The following is a 24176-nucleotide window of genomic DNA, read 5'->3' as shown; positions in this document are numbered from 1 at the left end:
TCGCCTGAGGGATGGAGGGACGGCTGAGGGGAGGGGTGGGCTCTGGTGCAGTGACCGGCTCTTGCTCTGCCCAGCAGTGGGAGGCAGCGGTGACGGCCGGCAGCGGACATGGCTTTGGGCGAGATGGATGGAGTGGGGTCGGAGCCAGAAGAAGGCAAGAATCAGGAGACGGGTGTCATCACCACGAGAAGCATTCTGGAGAGCTTCACAGAGAGCCAGGAGGTCAGGGGGCTCATCGGTAACCTGAAGGGAGCCTTCGGGGACCTGGCGTCTCGGGAAACGATCGTGGAAAAATTTGTAGGTAAGCGCGTCATCCGAAGGGAACATGTCCCCTACTAGTTCAAGGAATTTAGTACCCAAAAAGGACCGAAATACTAATTTTGGGTTAGTGGTAATGCTGGAACTTTATCAACACGTAGTTTAGGTTTATTTCTTACTCATTTTGTGTTCCAGATGTGTATTCCATTATTACACACAATTTAACTACTGTAAATAAAAACTTAGGTTTCAGATTTAAGAAATCTGAATTCTGACCCATGTTGAGCTTCCAGTTTTCCATTCAAATGCAGGCAATAAAGTAATTAAAGTTTTTATGTCTGTCAAAGCCATTTTTGTACCTAATCACTTGTTAAAAATGCATACGTTTTGTGCTTGAAAGTGATAATTTAATATTTTTACTTTATATTTCATAGGAAATAAGAAGGGCAGCTGAATCCATACAGATCATGTAATTATTTCTGAGAGAGGGCAACTTGGATCTGACTTAATAACTGAGCTTTTGTGCCATATCATGAAAGTGATTCTGCTTCTAGACCTCAGCTGAACATAGAAGTGTGTAATTAGGTACATGTAGCAGGGCCTTTGGTAATTAGCCTGTTATGATGCACATCTGTGTATTGGATCCAGTATTCTGACCAGGTGATTTGCAGAAGTTAATTCCAAGTTTCTTATATTTACAAGTTAAGTGCACTAACATTTTGCAGGTACTTCTGCAAAAGTGGTGAAATTGCAAAAAACCAAAAAATTTGCAGTCAAAATATTGATGCAGTGTCTGCATTTTGGACAAAAAGAGACTAGGTAGGCAAACGATAAACCAGAAAATCCTAAATTTGGAAATCTGACCCTGCAGAAGTTACTCAGTAGTATTGTACTTGGTTGACGTAACTGATTGTTCCGAGAAGGTTAATGATGAACAGAAAGAAGTAGCAAGAACATCCATATTTGTGTTGACTGGTCAGTATCACAGGTGGAATGACTGACTTTGATGGGATAGAGAAGCTGTTACTGAAGAAATCTGTGTCTGAAAGGCCATCATCATCACCTTGCTGTGCCTCTCTGTCTTCCATATCATGTGTACTGTCTCTGTGTGCTTAAATTGTATTTATGAACTTTCTACATGCACATCATTGCTCATTAAATTCAGTGTTAGTATACTTAAAACTGATAGGTACTGTATATGTTGTTCAATACTTGGTTATAATATTTAGTGTTGTAAGTTATCATTTGATCCTTTGATAATTCGCCCTCATTTGGGCAAACTGTCCCAAATATGGTGAGAGGCTAAATGTGTGGGATATAGTGTTGAAGCTTAAGGAATAATCTGTATGCAGATAAGGCAGGAATCGTCACTTACAGAGGATTTTAACTCAGGTCTCTGAAGCATTTACAAAAAACATGTGTTACTCGTTTTGTTTTGTGGACTGTTAGAAGTTTGGAAGTGTCCTGGGTTCAGCTCTAACAGTTATTTTTGTCCTTTCTAGCAGGTGTACAGTGCTGTGTTTTGGCTTTGTTCTGAGAATAAGGCTGGTAACGCACTGATGTTTTAGTTATTGCTCAGTTGTGCTTACCCTCATCAAGCACTTTTCAGTCTCATGCTGTGTCAGTGAGGAGGGCAGAAGAAGCCAGGAGGGAGCAGAGACAGGACAAACTAGACCCAAACTAGCCAAAGGGGTATGCCATCTCATGGCCAGGGTATAAAATGGAGGGAGTTACCTGGAAGGGACTGATCGCTGCTTGGGTCAGGCTGGGTATCAGTCAGCAGGTGCTGAGCAATTGTATTGTGCATCACTTGTGTTTATTATTTTTCTTTCCTTTTCCCCTTTTAGTTTTATATTCTCTCCCCTTGTTATTCCTCTTATCATTTTTATTAGTATTATACTTTAGTTATTGGGCTGTTCTTACCTCAGGCTGTGGGGTTTACATTGTTTCAATTCCCCTCCCCATCCCACCTTGGCAGGGGGAAGGGGAGATGGAGGTGAACGAATGGCTGTGTGGTGCTGAGCTGGGCTTAAACCACAACAGTTAGAGCATTCAACCTGCAACCATGATTTTGTAGGAAAAATTAGGAACTTTTATATTCCCTTTTTTTTTTTTTTTTTTTTTTAAATAATAACATTTGAAGAATTTTTTTTCCAGTTCATTCTCTTCAGCATTTAGATTTAGGGTTTTATTTTAGATTGCTGGACTGTGATTTGGGAAAATGATTTTGAAGGATAGGGAATTTGCTGTTAAATTCCACATCTGCTTGAGAGCTGTTGTTTGGAGTGTTGATAGAATTTCTTGTATTCACTAGTTCTGTCATTTGCATCTTAAGTTATATTGTGGTTTAAGCCCAGCCGGTAACTCAGAACCACGCAGCTGCTTGCTCACTCCCCTTTTTTTCCTCCCCTCGCTCCGAGAGGGATGGGGAGGAGAATCAAAAGAATGTAACTCCCATGGGTTGAGATAAGAGCAGTCCAGTAACTAAGCTATGATACAAACCACTACTGCTACCACCAATGATAATAATGATAAGGGAAATAACAAGAGGAGAGGATACAACCGTTCACCACCCGCCGACCGATACCCAGCCTGACCTGAGCAGTGATCTGGGTCTTCCGGGTAATTCCCCCCAGTTTATATACTGGCCATGACGTGCTGTGGTATGGAACACCCCTTTGGCCAGTTTGGGTCAGGTGTCCTGTCTCTGCTCCCTCCTGGCTTCCTGTGCCCCTCCTCCCTGGCAGAGCAGGAGACTGAAAAGTCCTTGATCAGGGTAAGCATTACTTAGCAACAACTAAACCATTGGTGTGTTACCAGCGTTGTTCTCAGACTAAAGTCAAAACCACAGCACTCCACCAGCTACTATGAAGGAGAAAAATAACTGCTACAGCTGAACCCAGAACAAGGTATCTTTAATTACAACAGGAAGTTATTGATGATTAGGAAGCTCAGGCTTCCCTCTTGATAGAAGGCAGCACTGTGGTATCCAGTTGGAATTGCACAAGGATACCATTGAAAGTGCTTGTGCGGTGTCATCCACTTGTCAAGTGTAGCAGTGTTGAAGATGAGTTATAACTTAAATCTAAGTGTTGATGTGACAAGTGGAGAAAAGGGGTAGGGACCAAAGCTGTGAGAAACATAAATGCGGGAAAAGGAGAGATTAAGAAAGTATTTTAGTTTTCTAATTGAAAAGCTATTTTCTGACCAGATATATATGACCCAGGCAATCTCCAGTGCAATACTGGATCAGTTGATGATCTCTTCTGAAATCCATCTCTCATTTCTGTAGTTGCTTTTTGTTGATTCTACTTGTAAATTGAAATGCCTTTTTTTTCCTAAAAACTGTGGCAAGCTCTTCTTGGGGTTTTTTTCAGTATTCAGGTTGTCTTCTCTCAAGTCAGTTCCCAAAAGGAAGATAACATATTACTGGCAGCAAGATAAAGTAATGTGAAAAGTTTTGAGGAACACCGCTAGTAATAGCTACAGTTTGTATTGGTCCAGGTTAAAATTTATCAAGGATTCTTTGTTCTTTGCTGAATAATTTCCTCTATTCTATTTCAAAATGAAAAACTAGCTCTGAGGATTGTGAAGTGCATCTTCACATGCAAAGTGTTGGCTTTCCTTCTGCTGTAGCGAGGTAGCTCAAAAGAAAGAGATAAGACTTTTGTGGTGTCCATACCCTGTTTCAGTACAGATCCTCAGTGGTGGAGCTATATCTTTAAATGGGTTCCAGGCATGGGAGGAGAGATAGCCTTGTGGTGAAGTCCAGTATGTCCAGGGAGAATTTCCTCATGGTTGTATTACCCTCAGGGTTAGAAAAGAGTCATGCTACTCCAATTCTTGATGTTGAAATATATTGGTCTGTGTTTTTAAAGACAATCAGTAATTTGACCTGCCAACAAACAGAACAGTGTGTTAAAGTAAGTGGGATTCCGTATGTTAATGAAGAGGATGTGAAGAGCAGGGCAGAAAGGGCTAAAGCAGTGTTCTGGTCACTATGTGGGTAGGAGTCCAGCGTAAAGCTGGTACATCTGGAGCAGCTGCAGTCTATAGTGGTTCAATGTTGTCCTCTGGTTGCAGAGTTCCATCAGAAATGGTGTGCTGGTAAGTGGTGCTTAGGAAAGGAGAGCCACAAGGAGCTCTGCAGTGAAGGGCAGCAACAAACTGAGTGAGTGCTGTGAGCTTTGGTCACAGTAATTTGAGAGACTCCTAAAGGGACTTCATAGTTCAGTGTAGGTAAGTGATTGCCCTGTGGAAGGGCACACTGTATTTTTACAGTTACTTCTTTGTGGTGGTCTTACTTTTTGACCTCACTTACAGGTGGTGGCAGCACCTAGCTCAAGGATACAGAAATCTTAAGCTAAAGCTGGATAGAATTGGGATGTATCTTGCAATTCATGCCTGTAAAAGCCTTTAATTTGACTAGTTTATTACAGATATCTTCCTTTTCAGGTATAATGGACAAGTACCAGGAGCAACCACACTTGTTGGATCGTCACTTAGGTACGAATGTCATCTTTAAACATTTTTTGTGTATATACTTGAAAATCTGTTAAACTAGAAGGCCCATATTCGCTTTACAAGATTGCTGTAGTTTATGTTACTTACAATACTACTACCTCTCTCTTTATTATTAGAAGTATGAGAAACTGTAAGCTAACTGCATGTAGTCTCACTTCTTCCCTTCCCCTTTCATTAGAGTGGATGATGACTTTGTTGTTGGATATAGTCCGGGACAACGGATCTCCTCCCCCACTCATTCACCTGGCTTTTAAATTTCTTTACATCATTACAAAGGTAAAAAACCCCAAATGTAGCTGAAATATGTAAGTTCTCAATATATTATTTGTTACTTAAATAAAAAAACCCTACGCCTTCAAAAATAGTAAAATAAATAATTGACTAAGCAATGCAACAAAATGTTTTAAGCTGTACTGTGAAAGAGTAGTTATCTTTTTTTTTTTTTTTAAATCATTTTCTGGATAGTTTATGTTGTTTAATGATCCACAGTGGTAAAAATCAAGGTATACATGCAAAAAAAACCAATTAAAAATTGCAGACATTAAGATATTGAGTGACAAAACCAGAATCATAATGTTAAAGGGAATGGTAAAGTATGATGAAGAATTAGATGGATTGCGGAATTCCCTTCTGAGTATGAGAAAACATGTTTTGACTGTGAGGATTGAACACTGCAGTGGATTGTTTAGGGAAGTTGGCTATGTCCATCCCTAGAGATCCTGAATACCCTACTGGACATGGTTCTGGGCAGCCTGCGGTGGGTGACCACAATTTGGCAGGAGAGCTGGACTAGACGGTCTCCTAGAGGCCCCTTGTTTTAAGTTAAAGTATTAGCAATCTTAATTCTTAATAAGTTTGTAAAGTGCAAAAATCTCAAGGTATTTACGACCTTAATTCATAAACTACATTCATACTACATGAGGATCATATACAAGAAGCTCCTTAAAGGGTATTTTAATTTTCCTCAGCACTTGACAATGCCAAATGGTTTATTAAATTTTGAAACCTTCTGTTACAGGTGAGAGGATACAAAGTTTTCCTCCCACTGTTTCCTCATGAAGTACGTGATCTACAGCCTGTTTTGGATATGCTTGTAGACCAGAATCCAAAAGACCCTGAGGTGAGAACTTGCCTTACTTTTTGTTTAACTTCTATGTCTCCAGCAGAAGAAGCTGATGAACAGTGTTAAGAAAAAAATCTGGAAAAAAGTGTATAAAGGAGTGATACGCCCTGTCCAGTGTTAACTGTACATCTGTATTTTAGTGATAGGACAAGGGGGAATGGCTTCAAGCTGAAAGAGGGTAGATTTGGATGAGCTATTAGGAAGCTCTTTACACTGAGGGTGCTGAGGCACTGGCACAGAGTGCCCAGAGAAGCTGTGTCTGCCCTATCCCTAGCAGTGTTCCAGGCCAGGTTGGACACAGGGGCTTGGAGCAACCTGGTCTAGTGGAAGGTGTCCCTGCCAGTGGCAGGTGATTGGAACTGGATGAACCTTAATGTCCCTCCAGCCCAAACTGTTCTGTGATTTAGTGTGATAGTCATCTTGTGAGAAGAGAAATTTATTATTGCAGGAGAGGTTTTGTGATTTTGTTTCATGGAACATGTTCTGAAGATTTAGAAGTGATGATTGTAGAGGTGCAAGTAAAATTCATATAGGGGAACAAATTAATTGAAACAACAGTAATAAAGGCCGTGAAAGATACTGAACTTGTAAAAAGAGTAACTGAAAAATCCTTTTCCTGCTATGTGCATCAGTAAAGGTCATGTTGATTTACCTTGGAAGTCATAAAAGTAAAATCACAGAAAATGGGAGTATTTAAGTTTTATGTTTTTATCCCTCTTAATGTTAAGAGATTGGTTTTTAAACCCTGGGGTTTTGTTAAAGTTGGTGTGAGAACTTCTATTTTGATAAGGAAATGAAGATGATAGTTAATTTTCCTTGTTTAATTTCATAAAATGTTTTATTCTTCCCCAATCCCCGAATATTTATCTTCAGATCTGTGAGTTTTTTTTATTTTTCTTGTTTTTCTTCCACTTTTCTTTTAAAAGGAGGGAGGTGAAGATTGGAGAAAATAGCACAGTTATGGCATGAGGAAGTTTTGCCTTTTGATAATACATTCTTGAGTGTGAAAAGTAATTCTAGAATTTCAGATTTTTTCCCTACCTGTTTGCAATTTGAGAAACAGTGCGCCATCAGTTCCTTGTGTGTCCTGATTTAAGGCTTTATTTGGTTGGGAATGTTCTGAGCAAGAATTCTGATCTGAAAAAACTATTTAGGCAAATAATTTTTAAGCATGCATTGAGATCATAGAATGGCCTGAGTTGGAAGGGGCCCATAAGGATCCTTCCTTAAGGATCCATAAGGATGATCAAGTCCAACATAATCATAGTTCATATTCTTCTATTTTTGAATAAGGAAAGGTAAAAATTCCAGAAGGCTTACTACTGCTGACACATCATAATCTATTACAAGTAACAAAAATACTGCATCTGAAGGCAATAACTGCTCTAAGTTAAAATAAATTCTTAATAAACATTATCAATTCTCTTCACTTTGCTGCTGTTGTAGTTGTACAGCTTTAAAGCCTGTAAAAGTTACTTCTTGTCTGTCTCACAAAACACATCTAAAGTTCTTTCAGTAAATCCAGAACAGCAATACATAAGAAATTAGGAAGAAGAACCTATGTGACTGGAGGCACAAATGGGCTGAGGGCAGAAGGAGCAAACAGGAAAACAGTAACATGTAGTTTTCCTCTGGGAAGGAAATAAACTTGCTGGGATTTCAGATTCAGAGGGAAGGGTCCATTAACTTTGTTATTGTTTTCCTGTTTGGAACTGCTTGTAGTTCTGTCTCCTTTGGTGTTTCAGAGAGTTCAGGTTCAGAGTTTTCATCATCTCACTCTGAAAGTTCCTTGGAGCCAGTGGATAGTTTGTGCTTCAGGCACTTTGTTGGAATATATTGCAGAAAAAGGAGTTCATATTCTATTTTACCATTCTTTTCCAGACTTGGGAAACTCGTTATATGCTTCTGCTGTGGCTCTCCATGATATGCTTGATTCCTTTTGATCTGGCCCGTTTTGATGGCAATATTGCTGAGGAGGGGCACACTCGTGTGCCCACAATGGATCGCATACTTACAGTAGCAAAAGTAAGTATAAAACCTCTTGTAATATTTTCCAACCTGTGATGTTCTTCTCGGGCTTTATCTTCCAATACGTAATAAATTATTGTCTTTTCAGAATATTATTTAAGCCCATATGTTTTGTGTCTATTCCGTAAAGAATTTCTCTATAGTTTTGGAATCTTCAAGATGTTCTTTGCTGCTTTAGTGTCAGATGAGACTGTTACTTGTTTTCCACAAGCAATAAACTATCTTATTTTACAACTATCTGATATGACTGCATGCCTTAGATTATGTTAACAGCTTATAGCATTTGGAAACAGTAGCCACTTTATTCTGAAAGCCAAGTTTGGAGATTTATATTGAAAATCAGCTTTTGATCAGGATTAGTAACATTGGAACCTATGACTGCATGAAGAATTTTCCACAAAGTTTCCCTAAGCATAAGCCAAAGTGTTTGACTTGTCAGCCTTTTGAGATAAAAATAAACAACATGCCCTCCCCACAAATACCTGAACATCTTAGGCTTTTGACACTTGCAGTACTTCACTGGCTCATCTCTCATAGGTTTGTAGTAGCACAAATAAGACTGTAAGTTAAGGTTTCAGTAATTTCACTGTGAAAGACTAGAAGGGAGACTTTGTTATCTGAGATATGGGAAGTGGGAAATCTAATAATTTTACAGGCTCAGTTTGTAATCATAATGATATAAAATATATTATTACAATGTTTGTAATCGTAAGTAGTATATTCATGTACAAAGTTATGTAGTTATGAAATCTACATGTGTGCATTCCTTTACAGTTAGTTTTCTTTTACCCTTAGTGTTACTTGGTTGTCAGTGATAAGGCTCGAGATGCAGCTGCTGTGCTGGTTTCAAAGTAAGTCTCTTCTGTGCTTCTTGGCAAAAAGGGAAAAGCTAGTTCCCCTTTCTGCTGACCTATTTTAGTATGACACTCTGCTTATGACACTGTTGGGAGGACTGGAAGTTGCCAACTGTATGTGGGATGTAAAACTTGCTTGAATCAGATCCAATAGTGTGTTTGTTACTAGACATGCTCTGTTTTTTTCTGCTTAGTAGAGGAACAGGTGCCTCTCAGAAGTGATACAGATCCTCACTGTTAACAGGATACTCTTGAATTGCTTTCCAGGGCAATTTACAATGTTTGTACTACTGGGTTTGAGAAAGATACAGTTTCTTTGTGTTGCTGGTGATTTTTAGAGCATGTTGCACACTAAACAGAGAATTGGCATGTAGGATTACGGGTTTGATGTTTCCTTTTAGGACTTAAGTTATGTGAAAGGAAGGAGTAGTGCTAGAATTTATTTTCTTAATATCCATCTTGTCCCTTTCTTCATTCTCTCATCCAGAAAACAGTACTTCTGCTTTCTTAGGTTTATTGTTGGCAAATAATTCATCAAATTAAGCAGGTGTAGTATAACAGAACTTTCTAAATCCTGTTTTTTTACATGGTTGGTCTTCAGACACCCAGAAACGTGTGACATAGGTGCAGTTGTTCTCACGGGTATTTTGTGTCATTTCAGTGACACTCGTGGTGGGGTTGTTTACAAATTTGAAATAGCGAACTTCTGTAGCTCTTCTTTCCTCCTGCATTAGTGAAGATTTCATTTCTGATGCGTATGAAAATGAATTACAAAGACCATAAACTGTGCCAGTACACACGTATCTTTTTCCAGTGTATCTCATAGTACATATTCCAGTACATTCTAGCAGAAGAGGGCTTTAGTCAGCTCAGTTTGTCATTTGTTTTTTCTTTAATTTTTTTCTTTCTTTTTAAAACAAGTGAAACCCTTACAAAAATCTTTACACCACTATTTACTCTGTCTACACTAGGGGGCTCTGCCAACATAGTTTTGCCAGTGTAGCTATAGGAGCAGAGGCTCTGGAGGTGAGCGAACACAATGAAATGATGGTAGTGGATGTGCGTAGCTGGTCTGAACAATAAAATCTGCATTAACGTTTTTCTCCAGATTAAGAAACATTAATTGTATCAAAATAGTTGTTAAATATAACATTTAATAGAGCAGATCCTAACTGTCTTTTTGGGGAAATAACTGTTCATGTACTTACATTAAATTTATTGAGCTTCAGTCACAGGACTCAGTGCTTTGGAAATGTGTATTTAGTTGAGTATAACGGTGCACTTCTGAATCTCATGACAAAACAAACACTTTTGTTTTAGAACTGGCAGAGTCATGGAGAAAATTCATGAAGGAGTTTGAGAACAGACTCACAGTTCTCTGGTGACTAGTCCTGTACTTTTTCTGATTTGCTGTGAAATATTTCAGAGCAAGATTTAAGTGAATGCATTAAGCATTTGAATTGTCTTCAATAAATAAACTTGACTGTTACATACTTATTTCTGTGTGACAGAATGTAGGTTTCTTTCCTTGTCCTAACTAGGTTTTGCAGGCATTTTGGAAGTGATAATTGGAAGTTGCTTTTCTAGGATTTTTATGTTTGCATTGGTCATCTGCCTTGTGACAGTTTCACAGAAGCAGAGGATTTAAGGTGGAAATGTGACATAGAGTGAATTACTCTTGAGCATTCATGTGCCCAGATACGCCCTTTATCTTCTTTGCTTCCTAAAACCCAGAAAAACATGCAAATCAATGAACTGGGGTAGACTCTTGAAGGTACGTCTAGTGTTTGTAAGCCTTCTCAAGTAAGGGTGACAGTAATTTAAAATGATTCTTTCATCACATTATGGTAGTTGAATTTGCACTTCATTGGTACTCCAGGGTATCTGTAAAACTAAATTACTAGTGGAAGCATATATACAGTTATGTGATTGATTACAGCATTGCATTCAGCAAAACTCTATGTTCATGCAGTGCTCAACCCTGGATTTCAGGGGGATTTCATAAGGGCCTTGCATCCAAACGCAGGGTACTGGGCAAATGTGTTATTATCAGTTGTCTTATGTTCTTTTCACCTACATTTTATTGGCTGAATTAATTTTTATAAAAGTAGATATTAATAACAAGTAAGGTGATAGAATACATTAAGCTGGTTCTAGTACCAGCTGCATCAAGGTGTGTAAGACTCTTAAGGGGAGGAAAGTTGCTATCTAGGGTACTTGTAATTATTTAATTATGAAAACCCTATTTTCAAATAATCTAATGATTAAAACACTTCACCAGGAATTGGAAGACCTGGGTCGAAAGCATTTTGGCCTTGGTGCACTTGAATTCACTGCTTTTATATCCCAGATCAATTCTTTAATGAATAGGCATAGTTATTCAGAGATCACTGCTTCGTCTTCTTAGGTAAGCAGGACTACAAAAATCCAAGGACAAGGAGAGAGAGGAGATATAGGAGTCTTAACTCAGTAACACACTGAGTAGGGAATTGCTTGGGGAGGAAGAGGAAGTCTGGGTTCTGGTTCCTGCTTTAGGGAGTTAATGAATTTCAAGAGAACCATCAGGATCCCCTGTTTTCCGAAGTGATTTACTTTTCAAGGACAGAGGAGCTGGAAGTTAATGAATTTCAAGAGAAACATCAGGATCTCTTGTTTTCCAAAGTGATTTATTTTTCAAGGGCAGAGGAGCTGGAACTTGTTTCACAAATTCTCCTTTCTGTCTGCTTAGGGACCTGGTTGCAGTAGGAGGGGATGAGGCTTATCTTGCTTCTAGTCTGGAGGTTATGGCACTCCTTGGGGAAAATAAGATTTAAACTCCTTTGGGCTAAGAAAGGGTCTAGGAACCAGTTCATCTACTTTACAGGTTACTTCTCTCACTTGCGCTGTTGTGCAAGAGAAGGCTGTGTCCTTGCTGCTTGGTTATAAAGCAAACCAGCCCCCAGACTAACCCCTGCCCCAAATCCTCACTGTTCTATTGCTGAACACAACAGGTACTGACTTTGAAGATAATTCAGATGATCACATACCTGCTCACTGTTTCCTGTCTTGTCTGTATTTAATATTTCCCGTTAGTTAACTCTTGGTGCAGTTCCTCATTTACTTTGTACGTGCGTAAAGTAACTAGATACAGGCTCTGCATACATCCTTCTTTAAACCCTATGAATTGTGCTTTTGGTCTTTCCCATGTACCTTGTTTCCTTTGACTGCATTAAGAACAAAGTTTCTTAATTAGTCTGAATCTCTGCTTGTTTTTAAGTGCTACGAACACTAAATCAGATAACTGAAGCAGATGCCCTGACTGTAGCGTGGTTGGCACTGATGATTATAGGTTTACAGAAGTAGTTTAACCATGATGAACCTCTTTCGCCCTGAGATAGGTGAAAATACATCTCTTGACCCATCTAGTCTGTTAAATAATGAGTATTTGACCTTTTCACATATACAGAACCCCAATGTAGCACTGATGATTACTCTTTATGGGCCTGGCTGGTAACAGTGCAGCATGGACCAACTGTGGATTTGCACCCATTTTCAGATGTGCAGAATAGCTGTTCTTGGTGAGAATGGTGGAGAGAATCCTTGTATTTGTTTGAGCTTTTCACTAATTCTAATGGACCTTTGGAATGGTTGCTGCTTTACAATTAAGATGAGAAATCTCTAGAACACAAGTTTATAGATTGAAGTGAAAGTGGAATTCTGGGTCAAAGCCTTGCTCAGAGACAGAGGGGCTGAATTTATGGTGGTTTAAATGTTCCCACCCTCAGCAATTTAGCCAAATATCCATTGGAGAGTTGTATTTAGGAACTGCAACTGGTTTGGATAGCAGGAAAAATTACTTTTCACTGGAAGTCATGAAGTTAGTAACTGCAGTGTTCATTTCTTTCTGTGACAGATTTATTGTCCGCCCTGATGTCAAGCAGAAGAGGATGGCAGACTTCCTGGACTGGACACTTTCCATGGTATCTAAATCCTCTTTTCAGACCATGGAGGGGACCGTTGTTATGAATGGCATGCTCCAGGCCCTGGTAAATACTGTTTTTATCTTTTAAAAGATAGATGGTTGTACTTATGGTCATATGATACTACCATGGCAGACCTTCAGTAGCAAATGCACAGAGAGTTTATGTGTATTTATTAAAAAAGGATAATATGCACTGCTAGAATTTCCTCCACAGCAGTTCTGAAGTTGTAACTTCCCACATATATATATTTTCTTTAAGTATTCTTGTCATCACCAAATTAAGTTGCCAGTATAGATACTGAGAAATAACTCTCAAAAATGCTTTTAAAGAGCTGATTATATATCAGTAATCATTTCATAATTCAGTTTGGGTTGAGGTTGGTTGGTTGGTTTGCTTATTTTGTTTCTTCTTTGAACAAAACCTTGGGAATAAATGAAAAAATTGGAACTGTATAAAATGCAGAGGTTGGGCTTCTGGTATAGCAGTGGTCTTTCCTAGACTTTAGAACTGGTAACCAAAATACAAGTGACTCTAGAAAGTTGTGTGCATTCTTCAACTCAGATATTGTTCTCAATAGTTTTACTGAGACATACTAAACTTGTTAGGGTCCTTCAGTAGTCTGAGAAAATGCACTGTTTCTGATGGTTTTCCTTGCTAATCTGAACAAGTTTTTTGTTTAATGCTCCTTGCCTTGTGAAGTAACAATAGTTTATGACTCAAAAGTGCTGAATTCTTAGTTTGGGTTTTAAAATTGGTACACCACGCATGGGAAAAAGTCTGTAATACCTCGACCACTACTATACAATAGCACTCCTTCTGTACCTTCAAAGAATATCTTGTTATAAAAGCTTTCTTGTAGTTTTATACCCTGGAAAGTGTTAGTGTGCATTTTGAAACCCTTGAATAACAGTTTTGGTATCTGTTTGATTTTGGCGTCCAAATATAATTGGGTAGAATGGGGCAGTTTGTGCAGGTGGAGTTGTTACTTCTTGTTTTTGTTGTTGATCAAAGTGGAGGTGATGACTTGCTCTTGACCAGCCTTTGCACAGGTTTAAGGATTTGCTGGTGTTTGTACAAGTTTCTATCATTTGCATAAATCTGCAGCTCTTCTTAACTAATAGCTATGAGGACTCATATACAGTATGTTACTAAACATCAAAGCAAAGTTCTGGAACAAGTGTGTGCCGTGTGTTTTTTTGGGTGGGTTTTTTTTTTTGTTTCCTCTCCAGCAGCTCTTCCAAATCAGAAGATACAAGAAATGATCTATTTTTAGAATAACTTAGGACTTGCTGCTTAGGCAGGAGGAAGCATTATTTGTATGCATTGCAGTATGTTTCAAAAGACAGAATGATGTTTCATCATTTTATTGTCAGATCTGGAAAGGGAGACTGACTGTTTGCCATTCTAGGCACATGATGAGACCTGCAGGATGTATAATACATTAGTGTTTTGTCATAATTCCTTTGAGTTTGGCTTTGGCTCTATCCACCTGTTCATTAGTGCATACTAAGCGAAACAGGTGAATACCTAACAAGTAGAATCGAAACTGGAATGTGATACAATATACCTGGAAGCAGGAGCCTTCTTGCATTTACATTAGTTTTTCCTTCTCTCTGGGATAGGAGAAAGTGTTTCAGGCTAGTTTTATTTGTGTCCTACAGCTCCTAACTCCTATTCCAGTTGGTAGCTATGAGCAGACTGAACTTTTAAAGCCTTTCTTGCTTTCAGTCTTCCTTTTTTAATTTTAGTTACTACAATGTAAGCATGAATTAGATCATTAGGGCATGAAGGTTCTCAGAATATGTGTGCAGGTATGTGTGTATGGAGATGTGCTTAAGTGGAGTAAGAAATACTTGTTTCAAGAGTTTAATATTAAGAACTGTGTAACATACTTGTGACGATAGCATATTGTTAAACCCAAAATAGCTGAAAATAAAAGGAGGTTTTAAAACAACTGAACCTTTTCTATTAAACAGACAAGATTCTAACAGTCTGTACAGAAACATAGTAAGTAATTGCCAAGTCTGCGAAGCAGAACACATCCTCATGAGGGACAGCTAAAACTTGTGTCAACAGGCTTCAAAGTTCTTTGCCCTTTGATTCCTCCAGAAATTTGTTACTTTGAAAGTCAAACTGTAGTTGTCTGGGCATTTCTTTCTGAACAAGCAAGAGAAAAGCAGACCATTTTTCAGTTTCTGGTCAGTACAGCAAGGCAGGTTTTGGGAATGTGGCAGGTTTTGGGAATGTAACAGGTTTCGGGAATGTAACCCACCAGGGTGGGGATAAGTCATCTTTCTGTCCATCAGGTCAATTTAGGGCTGCCCCTAACTGGGTGGATTTCAGTTGGATTATGGTATTATGCTGCTTATGACCTGCATGTAGGAAATGGCTTGTAGAGAGATTGGCATGGCAAAACTGTTTTAAAAAGACACGAAACTCTTGCATTTCAATGAACTGAAACTGCAAGTTAGGTACGCAGTGAGTAGTTCAACGTTGCTGCACTTTGATCTGCCTCTTTGTGGCCTTAAGTCTTGGTGATTAGGTATGCTACTGTTTAATCTAACTCAGCATTATGTGTAGAACAAGTACTACTGTTTCAGGATTCCTGTTGGAACACGCAGCCTGCATTACATATTTTAATTCCACCAATGCTTTTTCCTTTTTTTCTCTTTCCACCTGTCGTCAGTAATATATCATTTCACAACAGGTGTGCACAAACAGGAGTCTTTGCTTATAACATTTCAGAGTTAGGTTTTAAAACTGCCCTCTTCAGTTGAAACTAACATTATAGTATTGAATTCAGTATTGAATTAAATTCACTTTTGTGTTTAGACACTTGCTGTATTTGAAGGATTATCAATGTTGGGTTTGTATATTGGACTCTAAATGTTGGATTAATATGAAATGACTCCACTTTATTTTATTTTTTTTATAACATTTGTTTACTTGAAGGAAACTTCTAACCTGTTTCAAGAATCTGCATTTTAAATTCTCTTGGTCTGGAGGTTTGCTTTTAAACCTACCATTATATCAAACAGCTTTTTAGTTATTGCTGCAGGGTGCAGCACTCCCAGTTCTTGCGTGACAGAGATGTCATCATGTTGAGGTAGCCTTGGGCATTGAAACTTATTAAACCTTATTTGTTTTATAAGTGATTCAGTATACAAGTGTGAGTAATAATTAAAAAAAATAAAACGCCCTACACGGTGATCTGATGAAACTCGAGAGTCTTAAGAACAGGGCATTTCCCTGAGCTGTCTCTAATGCAAAAGTTATTTAGCAATAGCTACATGCTTATGTAAATTTTGCTCCAGGGAAGAAAGAACTCTCTAACTCTATTCTTTCGGACCCAGAGGCACAAAAATAGAATATTTCTAAATAGAATGTTTCCCAAGTCTCTGTATTTTTGACATTCTCAAAGAATTAGTGATGTTAGGATTGTCTGTTGGTGTTGGTTTTTTTCCGAAGGTGTCGTTGCTTAATGGGTTGGTGATAAAGGTGTACAACAGGCAATGGTGATGTAAGGAGAAGAAGAAAATTCTTGTGTCTGCAGATACCCAGGGCTCTGACCCCTTTCTGGAGGCGCTGTGTCTCCTCTCTGAATGGCACAGAGTATTCCAGTGGGGCCCTGTCTGATACTTTTTTTTTTCTTCTCACCAGAAGTACTGTAGTTAGTTCAAGGCTTAGAAGTTCTGTTATCATGAGACTTTCTTTTCCTTTTAAACTATATTGCTGTCTTAAGCTGCCTCTTCTTTTTTTTCCTTCCAGGTATTTAAAATCTGTGTTTTTAGCCTTGGTAAGGTAGAAAGGAACGATTCTGTGAGCTCTCCACATGTTAGTCTAAACTTTTCAGGCTCTCAACTGGTAAATAACTAAAAACTTAAGAAAACTAAACTCCTTTTGCCACACGTTTAGCTGGGCTCTGTGTTGAAGCTTGTCAGCTTAAGCACCATGTTAATGATCAGTGCCCTCACAAATATGTGACTTACAGGAGTAATATTTTACTATCTCTGTTGAAGACACAGTAAGAACAAGGGCTTGAACTAATCTATTTTGCCATTAGCTGCACATATAATGCATTAAATATTCTCTACTTTCAAGTGAATTTATTATTCTGACAGCATGGCCTCCCTCGCCTTGTTTACCTCCCCACATCTGGCCTGGAGGCAGGAATGGCTGATAGCTTTCCCTGGACCTGAATGTTGTGTGACTACTAGGGGGTGCTCCAGAGTAATGAAAGATCATTTTCTTCTCTTCCCATAGAGGCTGAAATTATCCTCCCAGTCCTTGACTTGGCTGGTTACCACCAGAGGGTACAAGCAGAGTTGTGTCTCCTGCTCGGCAGGAAGATAGATATACTTGCTACCAAACAGTCAGGCCACCCTTAATGGTGATTTGTATAGCTTGGGGAACATGTCCTGGAGATGATCCCAATTGATATATCTTGTGGAGGTCGGGCCTAAAGTGGGTTATGCAGACAATTGGAAGGTGTGGTGTGTTTCTCCTGGATTACTAAGAAACTGGGCTTTGTTTTCCTTGCACCATGCTATTTCTAAAGCAAAACCAGACTTGACAGTCGTCATTGCTTGCACACCACTGATTTTCTCTAATTTGTAGGTGGCTTAATTATTTATAAGAGAGGGAGTCACATACTTTTCAACAGTTCAACAGGTTGGGTAAGTTGGTGTATGCTGTGTGTCCTCATTAAAGTGAAGAGGCCGTGGCGTAACTTTGATTGCCTGGATACTCCAAGAGACAGGCTCCTTACTTTCAGTATTGTTAGTTGCTGACACTGAAATGTCTATGCAGGTGGCAAACCAAGCTTATTAATTACTTTGTTTGTATCAGATTTTTTGAAATGGTGTGCCTTGGATGTTTTTCTTCCTTCAAGGCAGGAAGTTTAGGCTGGATACTGTAATGTTGATCCCTTCTTTTTTCTGTTTTTGTTAATGTTTTCTGTTCCTGCAGCATGTACTTTTATGTTCAGTATAGCCCTTGTAAGCTTTAGGTTTGCAGGATTTTTCTGAGACAGTACTACTGTTGATCTACTGTAGCACATACTGAAAGAAAACACATACGCACACACACCCCCCCGCCCCAAAGGCTAATGTTAGTTAAAGTGCTTTCTTATTTCCCCTAGAAAACGTATCTACTAAGCTTAAAAGTTTGGGAAATTTGGACTTGGGAATGCTTTTGCATACTTTAACTCATAAAGGAGTAATGAAAACTTCTTTTCTTGACAGTTCTACAACCAGAACAAAACCCAGACACTGGATTTCCTGCTGTGTTCAGTATCTGAAGAGTTGCTATGATGATTTCAACATCTGAAAGTATATTACGAATCCTTGCAGGATTTTGCTTGAGACTAGATGTTCTGTGTTGAATATTAGATATAAAAATAGATTGTTATTTAAGTTTATAGTCAAACTGTCGTAGGGAAACAATATGTTTCACCTTTCTGTTAGAAAATAATAGAAATGGTTGTGAAATGGAATCTGTCAAGTTCACTGTTCTAAATTGAGGCATAGGTGTGTGAGGCTGTTTTCTTCCTTTTTGGGTATTTTTTAAGAAGAACATTAAAAAAATTTCTTGTTACAGTATTTGAAGAGTTTTCTAATTTCCTGCTTATGTGTTGGTTAATTTCTTCTCACGTCTTGCTTGAGGTGCTTCTAGTTCTGTTTTTCCTGAGGAGTCAGAGCTGAATTCAAAGTTGGCCTTAAGGATGTGAAAATTCATAGAGAAACTCAGAGAAAGGTGCCAGAATTTAGGAACTACGTAAGACCGAAAGTGTGTAAATGTTTTGAGGATTCTCTTCCACCTTTGAAGGAGCTCCCAGACAATGTGCTAAGAAGTAAAGGAGGTTGGAGCAGCTCTGCTCTGGAGACAGGCTGAGAGCTGGGCTTGTTCAGCCTGGAGAAGAGAAGGCTCCTCAAGGGGAGACCTTAGAGCAGCTCCAGTGCCTAAAGGGGCTACAGGAAACCTGGAGAGGGGCTTTGGACAAGGATCTGTAGGGACAGGACAAGGGGAATGGCTTTAACCTGACAGAGGGGAGATTGAGATGAGAGCTTATGAAAAATTCTTCACTATGAGGCAGGAGGTTGGAACTTAAGTGATCTTTAAGGTCCCTTCCAACCCAAACCATTCTATGAGTCTATGAAGTGTAAGTGTAGACATCCCAATGCATTCGCCCAGGAGTATTCCCAAGGCTGTATTAAAAAGCTCTTTCTCTGTATTATTACTACGTCAGGGATTACACTGTGCTTTGTTTTGAATATGTTTGAATATAGTCCTAATAATTTGGAGGCGGTCTGTGTGTGCTTTAAAAGCAGTCTTTGTTCTTAACTGGACTTTTCTACAGAAACGAGGATAATTGTGAAGATAAGGTGCTGCAGAAATGCTGCAGGATCTCCTGGCATCTGCTACCAACTTGCTAACCTTGTGAAGAAACCATCTGATAGGTTTTTAAAGCAGAACACAGGAACAAAGTGGTGAAAAAATGAGTTTCTTCATGTTTTAGCAGAGAGGTAGAAAAATTTTAGAGGCACTCAGTGTTTGTTAGTTACACCAAAGATCTGTAGATTGTCATCTTTAGGCTTTTTAACACAAGCAGAGTTTTGTTGTATGTTAGTTGGAAAACAATTTTTTGTTGGGACACTGATAGGGTGTATTGAGAAAAGCTGTGCTATATTTATACCATTCATGTTGGTATTTGTTCTTGTTAGCTGTTCTTCTGGGCCTGACATCGTTCTGCAGCATTACTCCTTTGTAAATGTAGGTTGTTAATGGATGCCTTACAATTGCCTTGTTACTTGTAAAAACACTAAAAATCTGAGATAATTCAACATACATTATCAAAGTCCCCTATATAGCTTGCAGTAGAGCTGATCAGAAGTGCTAATTTAGGATCCTAAAAAGCAATTTAGTAACAAAACAAACTAGAATGGGTACATAGCCTGAAGGTGTTTTTATTGCCTTTGTTGCGCTTAACCACACCTGCAGTGCAGGAGGCATGTATGTGTTTGGTATGTGTGAGAAAGTACATATTTTTAAGGTAAGTCTGTTCTTGTTTAACTCCTAGGCATATTTATTGAGGAGGATTTTTCTTCTGGTTAATGACAACGCAAGGAAAAAGAAGTGACTGAACACAGTTTTTTTTGATGCATACTAAGTGAACTGAGGAAACTTTCAATGTTTAACATCATTTTGATCAGGTGTTAATAGTCCATTTGTCTCACTGTAGTGCTGGGGCTTAATATTTCTGAAGTATTTAATTAAATATAAAATTATTTATGGAAGCTTTTTGCTCTTCCGTAAATCCTTCAGCACAGGAATTAAAGGTTGTTGGAGGTATATCTGTCGCAGGCTTGCAGTCAGAAATTTCTGTAGCTGGTTTTGTTTAGTTTAACATGGAGTTCTCAAAAGCTATTGGGGAAACAGATAAAATACTCAGCAGTTTAGCCTGGACTGTGTCCTGCCTGTCAGTGTGTGGTTGCTGCTAATAACTACAATTGCTTACGTGTAGTTATTACATCTGAGCAGTGACCAAAGCATTGATGTGTTCTGTGTGCTGGGTTGTCTAATAAATCATCACCAAGGCTTACTCAGTTTGGAGATGTTCAGTGTCAGGAAGTCTCAAACAGGATCTAGAGTTCCCCTGGTTCTTCTGCTTGTATTCATGTTCTCCAAATTCTGCTTCACTTTTTAGAGGTTCAAAGCAACATGAGCTATTTGAGATAATAGGTGCTGTGGTTGCACCTGCACTGAGCTTGTGTGACCAGGCACTGGGCTGGATGGTTCAGAAAGCTGAGCTGGCTGAAAACTAGTGGCTTCCCCCCTCTCTCTCTCTTTTTTAATCCTTTTTCATTCTCTCTTTAGAGTTTTTTTTGGCCAGCTCAGCTCCCTGAGTTGGCTTGCCTGCATGATTGTATGGATGGAAGGAAGGGGAGGGCTGCAGTATCCTTGACTTGTAAAGAAGTAAAACGGCTTCTTAAGTCTCGTTCCCTTTTATGCTATGTAAATTAGTAAAAACGACTGATTATTTCAAAAACATGAAGTATTTTAGAACTCTATGTTTGAGATAATGTGTTTTAGAATCTGTATATTCTCATGTTTGTTTTCCCTATTTTAATTGTAGGCACAGTTATTTAAACATGCCAAAAGAGAAGATTGTTTACCGTATGGTAAGTTTGTAATATCCTGATTCCTGGTTTTAAAGCCATTCCAATTAAAAAAAAAAAAAAAAAAAAAAAAAAAAAAAAAAAACAAACAGAAAAAAAAAAAAAAAAAAAAGAAAGAAAGATCAAACTGATAACAAAGGGTGCTGTAAAGAGTGAAATCACCAGGGAAGTTATGAAGCATGCAAAATGGAGGGGGGAGAAAAGGGTGACAGTGAGGGAGGAGCAGAAGTCAGTGGGGAATGTTATGTTGGAACACCTCATCAAAGAATTTGGCATTGACCAGTTGCTATAATACAGAGCTGAACACAGGACATACAAACTATAAGAAGTGGAAAATATGTTTTAAAATTCATTAGAATATAAATTGATTTTGTACGTAGTACTGCTGGCAATTTTGCAGAAGATCTTTAAGTTTCAACACAAGTTCAGGATTTCAGAAAACCCAGGTTTAAAGAAACTGCTTTGTATGGGACCCAGCTGGAATCATGTGGTGATTCCAGAGAGAGATTATGATGGATACAATTAGGGATAGACAGGGACCCAGAAGGAAAGCACAGAAGTTTCTGAACAGTGTAGCTGCATGTTTGAGTTAGGTTCATCTCATGGCGAATCCTGGAATATGGTCAGAGCTGCCTACAAAATACTAACTTGGTTTTTATTGATAGCAGTAAAGAGAGGTATGGAAAGATGATGGCTAATCACAAAACACTACAAAAGAGCTTGTCAATTTTGGGAATCTTATCAAAGCACCAGAAATAGGGTTCGTGCTATTCACAGGAATCAAGCAATGATGTAAACTCACTTTAGAATGCTGCTTGTGATTTCCACCTAATGGGATTATTTTGACTTCAGAGAAGAAACTTCTTAGTTCTTGTGTGGCAAGCAGTTCCCTTCTCCCAGTTACTTTGTCAGAGATGCAGATGCTTCCTTACAAAATACCTGAGATCTGAGTAAATGTGGAGATAAGACAGTAAGACAAACAGAGTGGAATGACATATGTGCTGGTCAGGAACAAACAGGAAATATTGAGGAATGTCATCACATAGAAACAGCAGACAGCACTGTGGAAGCTGGAACAACAGTAAGACTGACAGATAAGCAGAATAACAAACAGGCTAGAGAAAATGTGGTATAACACAAAATTAGGTAATTTAAAAGATGCAACTGTAGAACACAAATAATCAATATGAAAAGAAGATACTTGGCTCACAGCATTAACCCAGCTGGTAAAATTAGATGTTTTGGCCTATGGCATGTAGAAAGAATATTAAATAGTTACAAGTCTGGTAATAAGAGGAAAATGAGGGACATACCAGTGAATAAACGTATCACAGAAAAAGTAGAATGCTCATGACTAAGAAGCAGATACTCAGGCAGAAACTGTTTGGGATAAGAAAATGTGAGAGACAAAAAATATCAAAGATTTTTAATTATAACAGGTTCTAACAGCTCTGAGGATCAAATAGGAAAAACCAGACAAATGACAAAGGAAGATACTGTTTGGAATCTTTTGCAGCATAGAACTTTATTTTAAAATAAGCATTAGTCCTGAAGTCATTTGCATGGTTCTGTAGATATTTTAGTGATTCAAGAGTTGGCAGGACTTGGAAGAGGCTTATAGTTTGTTATTCTTTTTGTTTTTCTGTCTGTGAATATTGATGTTTCTGCACTCTCTTCCTTCTAAACCATCAGTTTCTAGCTTTTACAACTGCAAAAAAATCCAGGTTGGAAGGTATCAAAGTACTGGCTTTGCCTTTTTGTCTGTGTGTATTTTGTTAGTATTTTAGTATGTCAGGATAAGTCAGAAGCCTTTTTAAAATCCAAGGAGATTTTTAAGTCACATCCTGCATTTTCTCAGACTTTGAAACAATTGTTATATCGTTGATCTCTGAGTATTTTGAAAACTCTGCTCCAAGACTGGAGTAAGAAGTTGCAGAATATTTTCCCAGTGCACATCCATATTTACGGTGCTTATAGCAAGGAAGACTGTCCTTCAGAGCCCAAGCTGTTGGTCTCTATTAACTAATGATCAGCCTTCAAAACAATCATTAATTGTTTCGGGTTGAAAATGCAGGAGGACTGTTGTATTTGTAACTTCTGAATCCTGGAACTCATTAATCCAGGATTCTCCTTTCGTCTGTGTTTTCTGCTGGACAAATAATTTAGCTACCTTTTGATGTGCCCAAATGAAAGGTTTCGTTGCTGACTGTTTACACATACACAGTATTTCTCATGTCTTAAGTGTTTATGGGCATTCATCGTCATAAAAATTCCTGTGCCAGAGGAGTTAAGTTGATGCTGCCTGAAAATAATAAATGAGGAAAGGGAATAGGAATAAAGGAGGACTTTCTTAGTCTTGAAACTGGCTGCAGAGTAAATGAATTAGATTTTCTGATTCCTGGTTCTGTTACACTGCTGGCAATTCTTAGACCCTGAAAAATGCTGGAACATGTCACGTCCAGTGAGAAGTAGAGGCATAAATACTCTCAGAATCTAGCTTCATTATAATTTTCATAGTCAAAAGTAATGCTTAAAGCAATCCTTCCTGTTTGGTAGGTGAAGAATATTACCACTATTTGACCAGTGTCAGGGCTACTACAAAGTAGGTAATAAGGCATTTGCATCTTAGTAATACGTTTAGAAATCTAAATATTCTAAGGAACTTACAAAACATTACAAAACTTATGTTCTTACTGAGAGTTTTCAGTTTTTATAGCATGTTTATTTTCTTTTACAGCTGCTACTGTGCTTGAGTGTCTTGATAACTGCAAGCTGTCAGAGAGTAATCAGATGGTTCTTCGCAAGCTAGGGATGAAACTTGTTCAGAGACTTGGACTGACATTTGTGAAACCAAAGGTAGCAAAGTGGAGGTTAGTTTAAAGCTGAAACAATTAAAAATAAAAAGTAAAAAATCCAAAAGCACTCAAAAAGCCAAGGAATACCTGTTTGACTACTGTCCTGGCCTCATAACCTCCCCTAAAAGAGAAAGAAAGAAATCCCTGTGTTTTTTGGGAATGGACCTCTCTTCATTTGCACTATTTGGAAAAAGTAGATTGCTTCCACTGTATTTAGTTTCCTGTAATTTTTTTCCATTTTGCTATACTAAGCTAGTGCTGGGACAGGCCAAATCTTTTTACTTCTCATGTTGCACGTTACACAAGCAGAAGCCTGTTCCTATATAATGCATAGCTTGGTTTAGATGGGAAGAAAATGACCTTTGTTATTGAAGTTGATTTAGTACGATTTTGTA

General features: G+C 38.4%; 1 protein-coding gene across 1 annotated transcript in view; it reads left to right on the top strand.

Annotated features, from left to right (window-relative positions):
• The first annotated feature begins 108 nt into the window (after nucleotides 1-108).
• Nucleotides 109-24176, top strand: part of TBCD (tubulin folding cofactor D) — a 29432-nt gene continuing 5364 nt past the window's right edge. Inside the window, exons 1-9 of the mRNA XM_010019190.1 lie at nucleotides 109-301; nucleotides 4714-4764; nucleotides 4961-5058; nucleotides 5801-5902; nucleotides 7787-7930; nucleotides 8729-8784; nucleotides 12680-12812; nucleotides 20884-20929; nucleotides 23664-23796. Of these exons, the coding sequence (XP_010017492.1) occupies nucleotides 109-301; nucleotides 4714-4764; nucleotides 4961-5058; nucleotides 5801-5902; nucleotides 7787-7930; nucleotides 8729-8784; nucleotides 12680-12812; nucleotides 20884-20929; nucleotides 23664-23796 (956 nt within the window). The remainder of the gene's footprint in view (nucleotides 302-4713; nucleotides 4765-4960; nucleotides 5059-5800; nucleotides 5903-7786; nucleotides 7931-8728; nucleotides 8785-12679; nucleotides 12813-20883; nucleotides 20930-23663; nucleotides 23797-24176) is intronic.

Source organism: Nestor notabilis, unplaced genomic scaffold, assembly GCF_000696875.1.
Source record: "Nestor notabilis isolate BGI_N333 unplaced genomic scaffold, ASM69687v1 scaffold6240, whole genome shotgun sequence".
Lineage (NCBI taxonomy): Eukaryota > Metazoa > Chordata > Aves > Psittaciformes > Psittacidae > Nestor > Nestor notabilis.
This window is presented reverse-complemented; position numbering and strand designations above follow the sequence as displayed.